The 16,127-nt window shown below is 38.2% G+C and overlaps 1 protein-coding gene across 3 annotated transcripts in view; it reads left to right on the top strand.

Annotated features, from left to right (window-relative positions):
* Positions 1-16,127, top strand: part of LOC143784206 (voltage-gated delayed rectifier potassium channel KCNH8-like) — a 730,833-nt gene that overhangs the window by 576,881 nt on the left and 137,825 nt on the right. For all 3 annotated transcript variants that reach the window (XM_077272141.1, XM_077272140.1, XM_077272142.1), the window contains exon 5: positions 14,991-15,237. In XM_077272141.1, the coding sequence (XP_077128256.1) occupies positions 14,991-15,237 (247 nt within the window). The remainder of the gene's footprint in view (positions 1-14,990; positions 15,238-16,127) is intronic.

The raw sequence follows: 16,127 nt of genomic DNA, 5'->3' as shown, positions 1-16,127 counted from the left end.
TTGTTATGATAATTAGTGAAATATCTTATATAACAGTGGCAGAGATATAACCTGTAGCATGGGCACAGGCCTCCGGATTTAGCAGCAGGCCCATTATTGCCACAGGGAAACCTAAACTAGTATTTCACTCCCTGCTCACACTCTCTATGGGTCTCTCACAGATGACACAGACATGCAGACATGTCCTCCTACTCGGCCTCATTTATCAAACTGCCATCTCCTATTTTGAGAATGACTGATCAATTCTAGCAGATACAAAAGCAAATTTCTCTGATAAGATATTACAATGTTGTTTATTTTCATATGTACTATTGATTTATGCAATAAAAATTAAAATGGAGGCTATTAATTAAATTACATTACTTTTAATTTCTACTTGACCATGTTCATATATTGGAAGTGGTTTTTCTGAGAAAAAAGGATCTAAAAATCTGCAAGAAATCTGTGGAAAACATCCTATACACCAATATTATGAGCCTTGAAAATTGGCCTTGCTTTCTTTTTGCCAGTTTCGACTAAAAAAAATGGTGGTTTTCTATCACGTTACTGTAGATGTTCTTCAAACATGAATATAATTTGCCTTTAGCAGACATCCTTCCAGCATCGATACATTTAGAAACAGTATGGGGAGTTTGTAATGGACTATGCAGCACACAGGGCAAAAAGTTGTAAATTTTCAATCCGAACTCATTTGCTCCAAAATGTGCAACTTTTTTCTAATTTCACTCTGCTCTTGAAACTCTTGTAAAAATGGAATAAGGTTAGCTGGGAGGGGTAGAGCAAATTTAGTATAGTTTATAATAGAAATTTGGTTAAATTATAGGACAATTTTACAGTAGCTTATAGCTGGCATTGATTTGCCTTTTTGGCGCATGTGCCAATTTGACACATCTTACTACAGCAAAGTACAGATTAAAGAGGTATCCACAAGTTTGAAAGTTATCTACAGTACTATCCATATTATAAGTGATAACTTCCCAAACACTTGGGGTGCAACTACGTCCATCGATCCTGAGAAGTGGGGTTCTGAAGAGCTCCGTGTGAAAGGAGAGGAGGTTGATCATGCACATTGCTGCTATATTTACTCTTAATGGGAGTGCCGAAGATTGCAAAGTGCTTTACTCGGCTGGTCATTGGCATTTCCATAAGAATGAATGGAGCAGCAGTGTGCATGATCAACTTCCCTTCAATTCACAAGAGGCTCTTCAAAGTGCCAATTCTTGAGATTGGTGGCGGTCCCAACCGTCGAACCCCCAGCAATTAGGAAGGTTCAAATTTGAGACTACCCCTTTAAGTCTTAATACATTCTCCCTAGTTTGTTTCAATATTTTTGAATTTCAACAATATAGGATATGGAACATTGATTACTGCAGAGTAGGATTTGTAGAGCACCCAGGAGTTCATCCACCAGAAATATATTGTGAGTTGGTTTAGGAAACGTGCAACAACATTTTACTATAAATAATTCATTGTGTCTGAGCCTTCTTACGGTAGAAGGTATTTACATTCTCATAGCTACCATATAATAACCACAACAACCTCTATCCCCTAGGAGTGAAAAGGGAAAATGTTATATGTGGGTTTAGGTTTGGTATAAATCAACTATGACAACTTGTATATTTTTTATTCATATGAAAACTTATACTGCATAGATAACACTAATAAACTAGTTTTTTTAAAACAGATTTGTTTAGAAAACAAAAGTTCACATATAGCTGTGTTTTTATTACTTGTGTCTAAGCTTAATTTTATTCAGATGTTACAAATAAAACAGTAATTGCAATTTGATCAACTCTTGCTAATGATATATTTGTTCAGACATTTCTTCTTTTAGTGATTTTGTAATTAGTAAATCATCATTTACGGTAATTCAATAAACTATTCAGTCTGACCTGATATTTATTTATTTTACTCACTTATATAGTGTCATTAATTCCACAGTGTTTTACAGGCATTATTGGCACTGTCCCCATTGGGACTCACAATCTAAATTCCCTATCATTATGTCTTTGGTGTGTGGGAGGAAACCGGAGAACACGGAGGAAACCCACACAAACACGGAAATTCAAAATCCTTGCAGATGTTGACCTTGGTGGGATTCGAACCCAGGGCTCCAGTGCTGCAAGGCTGCAGTGTTAAGCACTGAGTCACAATGCTAGTACTGAAAAGCTGAAATATTTTAAAAATCCTTCTCCTTAAGACTTTGCAGTGGGTATTTGATATTTATTTTGATTTATCTATTTTGAAGCCTGAAAAGTAGCATTTCGCGACCCCTCTTTTGCCCACTCCAAAATTGTAAACAGTTCCACCAAAAGAGCAAGAGGAACGAGGGACAACCCTGACCTGTCCGTCGTAACAACTCAAAACTATAAGAAAATGCATCAATCATTTTGATCTGGATGTTTAATATAAATGAATGTAATTAAAGTAATTTCTGCCCTATACCAAATTTTCCACGAATGCCATCGACCATTCCCCTTTACCTTCAACGACTCATTTATTGCATCTAATGACAGGATAGAGGGCAGATCACAACTGTACTAGAAAAAATATTTTCATATAACCTATGAACTTTTTTCATCATCGATAAATTCTGGATAATTCCATTTTGGTCATAGTACACCAAATAAATTATCACCATTGCCAAGCTGTTAGTAGTACTTTGATGAACTACTTTAAATTGGCATTTAAAGGGGTTTTCCCACAAACAAAAGTACATTTTAATCAATAGATCTTGGAATAATAATAATTTACACAATTGGATGTGTTTAAATAAAATGTTCCTGTGCTGAGATAATCTTATAAATATGCCCCTGCTGTGTACTGTGTAATGGCCATGTCTGAGCATGCAGGAACATGATCTGATCATACAACAGCAAAAGAGTATACAGGCATTACAGCAGGGGATCAGCAGCTTTTTGTGAGGTAAAACATTTCCCTGCCTGTTTTTAAACCATGTTTTACCTCAAAGAAAGAATCAGCTGTGATCCCCTGCTGTAATGTCTGTATATGCTTTTCTTTCCTCCCCTGCCCAGGAGATGTGGTATGATCAGACCATGTTCCTGTACGGTTAGACACGGCCATTACACAGTACACAGCAGGGGCACATTTATAAGATTATGTCAGCACAGGAACATTTTATTAAACACATCCAATTGTGGAAATTATTATTATTATTCCAAGATCTATTGATTAAAATGAACTTTTGTTGGTGGGAAAACCTCTTTAACTACTTCTGGACCACCCATAGACAATCAACATCTGGGTAGTCTGCAATCTACTCTGCAGTGATGTTCTAAAATGTCACTGTATAATAGAGCATTTGCACAATATTGTGCAACTGCAGGAACACGAGTCGGCTGTCAGACACAGCCAGACTCCCTATAGATGAGTTAAGACAGTTTATTACCATATCTGTCTTTCCAATCACTGTATACTTTGCGCTAAACAAGTGCTGTGTATACAGTATATAGGAAGTGCTAAGGGCACTTCCTCCTTCAAACCCAGCAGTCAAAAAAGAAGCAAAAATCATTTGAATATCCGAACAAATAAAAACATTTTTACAGCTCTTTAAACTGCATGTACAAAAAAATTAAAATGTGCCTGATTAAGAAAATGCCTGGTTATGAAGTGGTTAATAAAAAAATTGAACAAGGAACAATAGCACAGTATACTCAGACTAATTACATCTATGGCTGGCCATCTTGTGGCACCCAGCAGAAGTGTGAGCTTTCCATTTGGATGAGTTGCATATTTTACTTGCTAAGTAGTGAGAAGGGACCTCACCACCCAAGTCAGTGCTGCCCCAAGGATTGGAGCTGTGGTGTCTGACACTGGTGTAGGTGGGTGGCGCACAAGCAGAACCAGTACGACAGGTCCAAGACACATGTACAGCAAACTGGTTTTCTCCAGTCATAGAATCAGATGAATAATTACATAGCTGTAATGTAAACCCATAAAGCTTTAGTTTCCCATGTTATGGGCCAATGAGGGAGACGAGGAGGAACAGAATAATAGCAAAAGATGAAAATAATGATGTGGAAAAAGGTTAAAAATATCCCATAAAGATAGTTTGGGCAGCAGTTGATGGGCCCCAGGGCAGAGTAGGCCCAATCTAAGCTGGTCTAGTTCACATTTTAACAGGTGTAAGGAACTTGCACAGTCATGGACGAAAATATTAGTAAACTTGTTTTGAAAATGAGATACCAGACCTTCTGACCTCCTGTCGAAAATTATTATGTGATGATGTCAAAGAGAACTTGGAATAGACTTATTTTCACATTTTCTTTGGGGTCATCAGTCCTGTGTAATAATTGCTTAGTTTGGGATTTCTTTTTATCATGAACATAATTATCGTACAGATAATATTCGCATTCACGTCAATGCAAGAAGTTCAACGGAGTGTATAATATTATGTACGATAAATTGGATTTTAATCCAGAAGCATTTTAATGATTGCTGTGTAGTTAATATGACATTATTATAATGTGTCATCTTACAGATGATAATCAATGTGATTATATAACAATAACAATAGCAATGAGTTACAAAATTTCAATTACAAGTTCACTGCAAGTAACTTTACGGTACAGTACCTTCATGTAATGAAACATATTGCCTGTCTCTGACAACAGCATGCTAATTCTGTGATAATCGCACATACAGTGGACTTCTCCTATCATGCTAACTAATATAAAAATATTAGATTCCCCCAGAAGAAGGCACTTCAGCCAAAACGCGCATTGGGGTAGTGGCACCGCAACTCCCATGCTTTATGTAGAACTTCTTTACTACTTCTAATACTATACATACCTCTGTACATTATGTGTTGGTGTCTTCCTTCCTTGGACTACTAAGTACCATTTACTAGCTTATTTATAAGGAAAATTAAACCACACTCTGCACTCATGAGTTTTAATCATGTATCACTACATTATGCTCATCCATGTATTTACCTTTCTGTAGTTGTGGTGCCATATTCTGGCCATTTGTTGTCATCACCTACTTCTGTACTTTTTATGTATGTACTATTTTTACATTTTGATCTAATAAAACTTGACCTTTTTAATATTACACTCTGGTTCTTGGGTGCATTTTTCTATTATATATATTATAATTATTATTACTATTATTTGCTCTAATATTATAATAGTTACTAATGTAACTATTAGAAAATAACATTGACCAGACATAAGTATAAATTAGCTGCATTAAAGTGAAGATTCAGTTTGCAGCCCAAAAATCGATATGTACCTTTCAGACAAAGTCTACTTGCTGTTTAAATACATCGGGTCTAGACACACGCAGATCACTTGTAATACTGTGATATTGATTGTTATCTCAAAAGTGTCTTACAACCGTCACAACTACTCGTAGACTTCAAGATTTATCCATTAATCTCACTTTATGTTCTGATATGAAATATTTTCCTACTTTAGATTTCAGAAGATCTTTAGATTGCAGAAAATACTCAGCCACCCACGCATTTCACTGCTTTCCCGACACAGATTTTATCGCTGAGAAGTTTAATGAACACGATCCAACATTAGGGTCCATTATCAGGCATTAACATAGACCTCTACAGGGAGAGTATGTAACCCAGTAAGCAGCAGATAATTACTTTAGGCTTAACATGTAATGTCTCTCTATACAATTTAACCCCATACAATTCAATTGCTCTTATACGTTCTATAGTTTCAACTCCACACCTACATTTTCAGTCTATTATATACATGTGTAATTACACTGCAGCTATTACCTAGGTGTTCTCAGTTGTTTTTCATCAGGGTCACCTGCAAATTACTGACTTATCCTAAAATGTCAAGAAATACTATTGTAAGCTAATGGTACTGAGTTTGAGAAGCATTCGGTTTCTCCCACCGCGTGTTTATTCACATAAAAAAAGGTATACAACCTAAATATTAGCAATAGAAAAGCATTAATAAAATGTATTCCTAGTGTTAAAAGTGCAATAAAATGAATGCTGCAAAAATAATGTACGGATGTTCAAAAATGTTTAACCTTCTGTGTTGCATCAAAAGACCGTAAAGATTTGTGTACATGGTTGACGACTGACGATTTTTTTCACACCAAAATTAGGATATGTCCAAAATATAATTATTTTTAATTTCTCCCTAAAAAAACAGAAAAGGGAACTTGAAATATCTATTAAAAAATATATGCAATGATATGCCAATAAAGTTTACTCTATGTAACATTGATGGTCACAGGGAATAAGGCGATATGATTCCAAGACCACAGGGAAAATGGAAAATTACATGGGTATACTCAATGGGCTCTCCATGTAATGCATTGATGTACTAGGTGCTCCAGAAAAGAAATGCTGTTTGTAGACTCTGCTCAGTTTAAAGGAGTTGCTGCATTTTCCATCTTCAAGAACACACCTAGCTCTCAGCTTCCTGTTTGCCGGTGGCACTGTCCGAACCATCCGCGCTCCCATGCTGCAAGTAGAAGCAGCTTTACTTCTGCATCAGGGGGACACAGGGATGCTAAAGCTGGTGGACCTACCAATGTAGCCAGCATCAGACCAGTGCTTGCAAGCTCTATAGCAAACAGCTAAGGCTGGTGTCAGACTTGCGTACGTTAGTGCTGCGGATGGCAGCATACTTCCTCCCTTTTTCCTCCCTGAAACCACGCCTATGCTCCACCTCCTTGCGTCCTGCAGTGCCCTGCGTACCTATCTTTAACATTGGGTACACAGGGATGTATGCTGTATGCAGATGCCTCCGCATGCGCTGTTTTGGCAGTGTGCCAAACTGCGCCGAACGTAACATGCTGCATTTTGTTGCGGTCCACACAGCGCTAAAACGGCGCATGCGGAGGCATCTGCATACAGCATACGTCCCTGTGTACCCAATGTTAAAGATAGGTACGCAGGGCACCGCAGGACACAAGGAGGCATAGGCGGAGCGTAGGCGTGGTTTCAGGGAGGAAAAGGGGAGGAAGTACGCTGCCATCTGCAGCACTCCCGTACGCAAGCCTGAAACCAGCCTAACAAGTGCTGCACTCCTCACCTGGGAGACCGGCCACCTCTGCAAGTCTATAACTGGTAACCTAAGCAATGAGCAGTACACACTGCATGTAAAAATCCTTCCATGCTTGAGAGTGGAAATGATTTTTAATAAGAGGTCAATTGCAAAGATGCTAGTTTTTACAAGTGCTTTGCAATTTTACCCATTTACCATGATGAGATAACTCATTAATTGAAAGTGGTTGTGAATGAAAGACCCACATATATAAAATAAGGGTGCTCTATTGGACAGTTTGAAAATGGGTTTCTATAAATGTAGATTATCCCTCAGAACAGTACATATAAAAGGGTTGTGTGTTATAAGACATTTGGGTCAAAGTTCTTAAGGCATGCAAACAATTACATTAATCATTACTTTCCTGTTTAAGCTCCTTTTAGTCCAACACTTTCATTGCATTGCTTTAGTTTTAGTATCTCATCCGCAAAGAGTGACCTGCGATCTACATAGAACAGACAACTTCTTGGTAGGGGTTTTCTAAGAACAACTTTCTCTACTCCATGGGCCTGTCTTGGGATAAAATATGCAGCTCTGCTTCTCTACCTCTACATGGGTCTTTGTTTCTTTGCTGCGGTGGTGATGCCATGGCTACAGCACACATCACCGCTGCATCCAATCACTAAGCTCAGAAGCTCAAGCTATGTACTTCAGCATAGTTTTGTAGCTCAGTGATGTGCAGTTTAATCTTGATGTAGGTGTAATAATAATTATATTAGCAAATACCTCCAATCAGAAATGTAGTATAGTTTTATTTTTATTCGTTATGTCTCTTTCCTCATGTGCAGGCACTACATTTGATATACTAACCACAAGCCCCTTGACATACTAACTACTAGCCCTTTAATTCTTTTATTACCCTTCTTGGTGCAGTACCTTCTCTTATAGGTAAATTGATATTGCCCATGCAAAATGTATTTGTAGCATGCAGTCGTTTTTCTTGGGCCAACTAACCCCTTTTCTTTGGCTGATCTATCTCCCTTCCTAGGAGGGTGCTGGATTACCAAAGCATTTGAATACATCATTGGATGTGCTTGTGTTTATTGGCTTTCCATGCGTACTTCCCGTTTGATTGCTGCTGCTTTCTGTCCCCAATTGGAGGCCCTTTCATGTCCTGACTTTTTAATTTTTAGTATAACTTTTAATATTGTTATTAGTGTTGAGCGATACCTTCCGATATTCGAAAGTATCGGTATCGGATTGGATCGGCCGATACCGGCAAAATATCGGATCTCGCCGATACCGATACCCGATACCAATACAAGTCAATGGGACACAAATATCGGAAGGTATCCTGGATGGTTCCCAGGGTCTGAAGGAGAGGAAACTCTCCTTCAGGCCCTGGGATCCATATTCATGTAAAAAATAAAGAATAAAAATAAAAAATATGGATATACTCACCCCTCCGGCGGACCCTGGACCTTAGCGATGTAACCGGCAGCCTCCGTTCCTAAGAATGCAGAGTGAAGGACCTTCGATGATGTCGCGGCTTGTGATTGGTCACGTGACCGCTCATGTGACCGCTCACGCAACCAATCACAAGCCGCGACGTCATCGCAGGTCCTACACTCACTGCATTCTTAGGAACGGAGGCTCCCGATTACACCGCTAAGGTCCAGGGTCCGCCGAGGGGTGAGTATATCCATATTTTTTATTTTTATTCTTTATTTTTTACATGAATATGGATCCCAGGGCCTGAAGGAGAGTCTCCTCTCCTCCAGACCCTGGGAACCATACACTGGGAACTTCCGATTACGATTTCCGATATCACAAAAATATCGGAACTCCGTATCGGAATTCCGATACAGCGAATATCGGCCGATACCCGATACTTGCGGTATCGGAATGCTCAACACTAATTGTTATTCAATAAAGATATTTTTTACCTCTAATTTTGTCTTGGACCACTTCATATCTATATGGCATCTACCGTAATAGATTATTAGAAATGTAGTATAGTTTTATTTTTATTTGCTATGTCGACCACTGATATAGTGATATTTAGTTCCTAGTGGTCGCAACCATGGGTACCTAAGGTCCTGCAATGCCTGCACATGAGGAAAGAGACAGCGTACATAGATACATAGACCTGTATGTGTTTAGATTATTCCTAAATGGATTAACTTCAAATCTGGTCATTCCGCTGTTCCTCTTTGCTCCTCCATATAGCGAGCAGCACAGTTTTGCCCTAATTGGCGCAGGAGAATGTGAGTGCGATGTTTGTGTGGCGTGCGAGCTGTGCCATTCTAGGGAGCTCATTACCATCAAGGGAGCTTTCCTCTTTGAAGCACATGCATTTCCTCTTTGTTAATTCAGTAACATCCTGACAAGTGTGCTGATTGCTTCAAAATTCAGGAGGAAATGTTTGTCTGCTCTTGAACTCATCACCTGACTCATCATTTCTCTAATCCCCAATGTGATGACAAAGACCTAGCTGAACTCTTACACATGCCTCTAGGATGTTTTATGCCTACTGACTGTGTGACTATTATTGTAGGCTAAACACATTACATAAAAATAACCACAGAAATATCAAATGAGGATCTAAATGTTTGAATCCTATTATTTTTCCAAATGTTAGCTATTGCCTTTTCGTTGAATAGTATCAATGAATAGAGCTATTCCATAACACTAACTAGTTCCTAACTTACGAGTAATATCATCATTTTCATTTTTAAACTAACACATTATTGCTGTAAATTAAGAACATTTTGGTAAAATGATTATGGGACAGTCTATGCGACTGCAGATTTTGTGAATCTTCACGAGAGCAAGGATGCTCTGGTGCCAGTGGGGGGCTTGTAAGTATGTGATTTGCATATATACCGTAACATGCCGACTACACCGGATCCGACCTTCTTCAATGCAAGTGTATTGTAGCCTATTGCAGACTCGCTCAATGCGGACTGGCAGCCTAAGGTCAGACAACTCCATGGATTCCACGTTCCGACAATTAGCTTTTAGTGCGTTTTTGACGCTGTACATTTTTGCTGCGTCACACATACATCATCTAATAGTTCCAGCAATGTGGATTAGATTTGCAGGAATCTCCTGCCTGCTGTGCTTCTTTTTAACTCTGGGTAAACTCACCTGCATTGCAGGTTTCAAATCCGCAGCATGTCAATTTCTCTTGCAGGTACATTGAGTTTTTTGTGCAGATTTTCCCCAGAGACTTGCATTAGGTGCGGAAATGGTAAAAGGTAAAGAACACATATGCAATTTTAGCGTTTCCGAGGTGGAATGCATCAAAAAACCATTTAACCCGCATCTAAGTATATCAATACATTTTTGTGAAAGCCAAATACCAAGAAGTTTAAAAAAGAAAGCAGCTTTATTTAAAGCACGACACATCAACAAGAGACAAAAACCACAACATCAAAAGCGAGATAAAAACATGGTAAAAAAAAGCACGCAAAAACGCAATTATAAAACACAAGTAACATAATTTATATGAAAGGTGAAGAAATTCGACAACATCAAAAACTCAACAAAAGCTCATCGTGGGAACGTAGCCTAAGGGTTTGTGCACACAACTTTTCAGGCAGCCCACCGAGTTTTTCAAGTGAATTCTTTTTCCCAGGAGCATCATTTTTAGCATTTTGGGCCTTTTTACTGAGTACATTTTTTTATGTTTTTGACATTTTGGGGAGCATTTTTACAGAGATTCTATTTCGTCTTTTTTTACTTGTGTTTTCTAAGCGTTTTTCAACTCCATTCAGCACTGAAGAAACTGCTGGTGGTTTCTCAAACAAATGTAAAAATTATCAAAATTAAACCAAGACATTTCCCGGACATCTATTCATTCAGCCTTCCCATTGATTTGTATTGAACTGTACTGACCATCTTCAGAGCGGAAAATGCATGAAGAATTTTCCAATCATTTAATTTAACCGCTTGGCATCTTTGACAACCTGAAAGAGTTAAAAGATGCTAGAAAGAGGGAACGTATGAACAGCAAGTCGTTTTTAGATAGAAATGAATAGGATGCTGTGAAGATTGTGTGTAGGAGCTCAGGACATCTGTAGCAGTGAGTTAATATCTTAAAGTTCTTTTCGTGAGCTAAGTAGGATGTTGACATCTTCGGAGTCAATGTAAATATCTTGAGGTGATCCGAGTAAGTTGTAACGCAAACCTAAAAATGCCAATATATTTTTAAAGGGGTTGTCTAGTGAAAACAAACTTATCACCTGCTGCTCCATTCTAAGGGTAATAACGCTGTAATTTTACTGTACGCGGCTGCTGAAATGTGTTATTAAGGACATGGGTGTGTAAAAATCAGACAGCACTCGCATGCCAAGTGCTGTGCAATTTTTTTTTTTGCACCCGTTGACTTGCATTGGCGAGTCTTGTCCGAGATACGAGGACAATCACAGCAGATGAGTATAAGCCCTAAAGATGGACATTACATTTTGTTTCTTACTCTGGCATGGAGCTATACTCCAGTTTGGATCTTTTGGCCATTTTGCCAAGCTTCTTTGAAAGGTTTAAATAAATTTGCGATTTTACAGAATCATAGTTGGAAAAAACTGTTCTAAAGGAATGTGCTTAGATGCATAGAGTTTTTTTTAGCACTCAGGAAATGTGAAATAAAGGAAGAAAAACATTGAAATATCAGATCTTACGTATCTCATACTTGCCAACTTTTGCATAAATACACCATTTCCATCCATACCTTTGCCAATCCCACCCTTGAACATGTGTCTATACTAAGACAACTGGAAACTCAAAGCTAAAGCTCTTAAAGCTTTTTCTACTTATGATAAATTAGTGTAAATGATAAATTACAATTGACAGGATAACATGTTTTCCTTATGAGACATAATTTGCTAAATTAAACCACAAAATAGGTTGGTGCTATATAAATGGGGGTTAAAGGGACTCTGTCACCTGAATTTGGAGGGAACAATTTTCAGTCATATGGGCGGGGTTTTCGGGTGTTTGATTCACCCTTTCCTTACCCGCTGGCTGCATGCTGGCTGCAATATTGGATTGAAGTTAATTCTCTGTCCTCCGTAGTACATGTCTGCACAAGGCAATCTTGCCTTACACAGGCGTGTACTATGGAGGACAGAGAATGAACTTCAATCCAATATTGCAGCCAGCATGCAGCCAGCGGGTAAGGAAAGGGTGAATCAAACACCCGAAAACCCCGCCCCTATGGCTGAAAATTGTTCCCTCCAAATTCAGGTGACAGAGTCCCTTTAAGTAGAATGAAAATAGTTCATGTTTCAGCAGGTAAATGTCCGTACATTAATAAATATATACTAGAACACAATCTATAAGGTAAGTACACTAGTGTCATGTGGAGACATGAGGAAACAACCAGGAACTTATCAGACTCTGCAAATTGCTCTTCCACGTAGAATCATTTCATGCTGGTAAGAAGCACACAACACGCTGGGCTTAATTATCAAGTGTGTACACCGGCTTAACCCCATACACGGCAAGAGGGCGTTTCTCATCTCACCAGGGTAAACACAGGGTAAACTCTGTGGTTGTTGAACTAGTTATTATTGTTTGACGTTGTTCAGAGACTTGTAAAATGAAGCAATATTGAGTCAATGTCTTCTTCGAAAAGTTGACATACACGTCTAAGAAGTCTTAGTTATAGGTATGATTGGTCTGTGTAGAATGTCATACTCTCCTGATAGCAATCCATATGTACACTACGGCATAATAATAGTTCTCATTTAAAAAGTAGTTTATCAAATTTTCTGTAAGATTTCTGTCTCGGTTGTATTGCTACATTAAGCCCCAACATGGCTGAATCCACCAAACCCTAGCTAGCAAGACACATGTGATCCACTGACAAGAATGCAAAACAAGTATTCTTACATACTATGCCCCTTCAGAAGGTTCCCTCTAGATTGTAAACCCTTGCAAATAGGTCCCTCATTGGTTTAATTGTTGATTAGTTTGTTATTCTATAATGTCTGATTTAGTTCATATCCTCCAAATTGTGTCTCTGTATAAACAACAATTATTATTATTAGGACTCGTGCACATGACCAAATTATCTCGGACAACTGATATTGGGGATTTTCACGGATAGTAACTGTACTAATGATATTCAATGGGGCTGTGCACATGTCTGATGTTTATCCGTGTGAGCCCGCATCAAAGGCAGGTACATGGTCAATGACGTATATATACATTATCAGTTGTAAAGGGGTCAATATTGTCTTAATGGACAGAGATGACATAGTCCATAAGATGATTGTCTTCTCCAGTGTAAGCAGATTTATAACTCAACATTATTATTTAAAAAAACGGTAAATTTTTGTTATTACGTAATAAACTATGAAATGGGAAAATTATATTCACAAGGCATAAATATATTTTCCTGGTTAGGAGCATGTTGTCACAAAAACCTCCTGGTCCCTCTAATGGTATAGGATAGTTCAGAACACACTCCAGCATACGTATATCACACACACTGGAGCACTGCATTCATGTATTACAAATACCAATTATTAGTAACCTAATGTACAGGTAAGACAATCAAAACAAAAAATGGTAAAAAAAAGTTAGCCAAAAAGATCCAAAACATCTTACTTTATTACAATTTATTAACTGTACTTTATGTTATTAAAGTGTATTTCTTACTACATGAATGCAGTATTCCAGTGTGTGATATGTGTCGGTTCTTTCTTTTTGATACTGTCTGCTACTGACTATGTAATAGACTGTGTCATTTCTAATTTACTTCTACAGCATTTATTATCCTTCGTATTATGTAGACATTTACAATTTACTTCCACAGAGTATATGAACTATTGTCTCCTTTCTGACTATTCGTGTCGGTGGTTTATAATATTATTCTCATACACAACAGAAACAATCCCAGTGACATCGGAGACTATAGTCTTTTTAGTGCTATAGTCCTTTTTCAGAGGTTTCAATACTCAACTAGATGGGTATTTCCTGAAGGAACTACAGATAGTGCTTTGGAATGGTGCCCGGGCTGCCCCTGCAAGACTTTCACACTTGGGTGCCCCTCAGGCGCTGGTTTGGTAGTTGTAGCCCCTCAGGGTTGAGGATTTGGTGGGCTGGGCACCTCATGATCCGATTTGGTGGGCGGGGCCACTCGGGGTCCGATTTGGTGGGCGGGGCCCCTCAGGGTCCGATTTGGTGGGCGGGGCCCCTCTGGGTCTGATTTGGGGGGCGGGGCCACTCGGGGTCCAATTTGGGGGGCGGGGCCACTTGGGGTCTGATTTGGGGGGCGGGGCCACTCGGGGTCCGATTTGGGGGGCGGGGCCACTCGGTGCACTTACTTTTCACACACGGGACGAGAGGGTGTCATAGTCACTTTATTCTGATGTTTGACTTTGATAAATGATCATGTCCTAAAATGGACACCGTATATTTGCATAGCTGCCATCTTTGGAAGGTCAAGTTGGGGGTAATGGAAAGTTCGCCATTATTTCCTATGGGAATTTTTTTTTTTTATGCAATTTTTAAAAAAACTACAAATCGGATCGACACGAAAAATACTTAGCACACCTCTCGTGGATGCTGGCTTCGAAATGACGCCTCACTGGAGTCTGTGCGTGCAGCGGTTCGGGCCACATTAATTGAATTCAATTAAAAAAACTGAATAAAAATATGAAGAAGTTAACCACATTCGGATTACAATATAGTGCTTTGTGCCAAAGCACTATAATAATCTGCTCCAAGAATTTGTCTATAGGTCTTAAGAATGAACATTGTTTCATTTAGATGCTGGACAGAGATGGAACAGACTCATTTTCGAGGTCGGACATGACAGTCTTTGAACTTATTCCTGTTTGTGCCTCATAGTTCATGTCTGACGGTGATTTTGCTGGGTTTCAGAAAATGAGATATATGGTAATCCATTTTCAGCCCAGTCATCTTCAAGTCTTTTTTTCTTTATTTCTCTAAGAAATTTCAAGGATATGACCTGTTCTGTTTTCTCATCCATAGAACGTTTTTGGCGAGAAGCCCACCATTCCTGAATACAAGGTTGCTGCAATTCAGAAGTCACGCTTCATTCTACTGCACTATGGCACTTTTAAGGCAGGCTGGGACTGGCTCATTCTTTTGGCTACCTTCTATGTTGCTGTGACGGTTCCTTACAATGTGTGTTTCGCCATCACTCGAGATGACAGCATTTCATCACGTAGCCCACCGAGTGTTAGCGACATCTTCGTTGAGATCCTTTTTATGCTTGGTATGATACTTCCTAGTTCTAATGTTCTTTCATTGAAAAGTTGGAAAAGCATTGTCATGTTCTAAACTACATTTTTACATTGATACATTGTTATGTAAGCAGGCCTAGAAAAGAATGGAATTTCAGCATCTAAATGTAAAAAAAAAAGTTTCCATTAACTTTCAATAAACAGAGATCTTGAAAATGTTGGGTCAATGAAACACTTAGAGTTGCCTGGTTAAATGTCAATCAAACCTGTTTTTGGTATCAAAACAATTTTCAAAATGTCAACTTACTGTTAAAGAATGGAAATATTAATTATAAAACAAATATGCTTTATAGTACAAAACTGATAAAACCCTTTAGAATTTCAAATGTTTCTATAACTTAGTTATTTTTTCATTGTATTTCCTTGTTGATAAGTCTTTGTTCTGAATTGTTCATTCTTTTTAAGTTTTGCCACTACTTGCTAAAGATCTGAGAATTATTTGAGGAATATTGCAATTTACAGCTTAGTCCTCAATTTGTAAATGTTTAACCGTAACTCAAAATCAGCAAATTGTACTCAGCTGTGCATTTGGCTCTGATTGTTTTCCTAGTCCAATATTCTAATTGGGGTTTATAGAATAGAAAAATTAAAAAATTAAAAATAAAAGGAACACCCCTGATGGGTGAGAAGGAAGTTTATATATATATACATAAAAAAAAATATATATATATATATATATATATGTATATATATATATATATATATATATATATATATATATATATATATTTTTTTTTTTAAACTCCCTTCTCACCCCAATGGTAGTGGTCTTTTTTTGTCCTTTCTCATTCTTGGGTCCTCCCAGAGGCCTTGGAGTTTGAGGTTTCTGCGCAGGATCTTAGTTGTTCTCAGCATTGCACTT

The sequence above is a fragment of the Ranitomeya variabilis genome, chromosome 7, assembly GCF_051348905.1.
Source record: "Ranitomeya variabilis isolate aRanVar5 chromosome 7, aRanVar5.hap1, whole genome shotgun sequence".
Classification (NCBI taxonomy): domain Eukaryota; kingdom Metazoa; phylum Chordata; class Amphibia; order Anura; family Dendrobatidae; genus Ranitomeya; species Ranitomeya variabilis.
The sequence above is the reverse complement of the archived record's forward strand: the minus strand, read 5'-3'. Positions and strand labels throughout refer to the sequence as shown.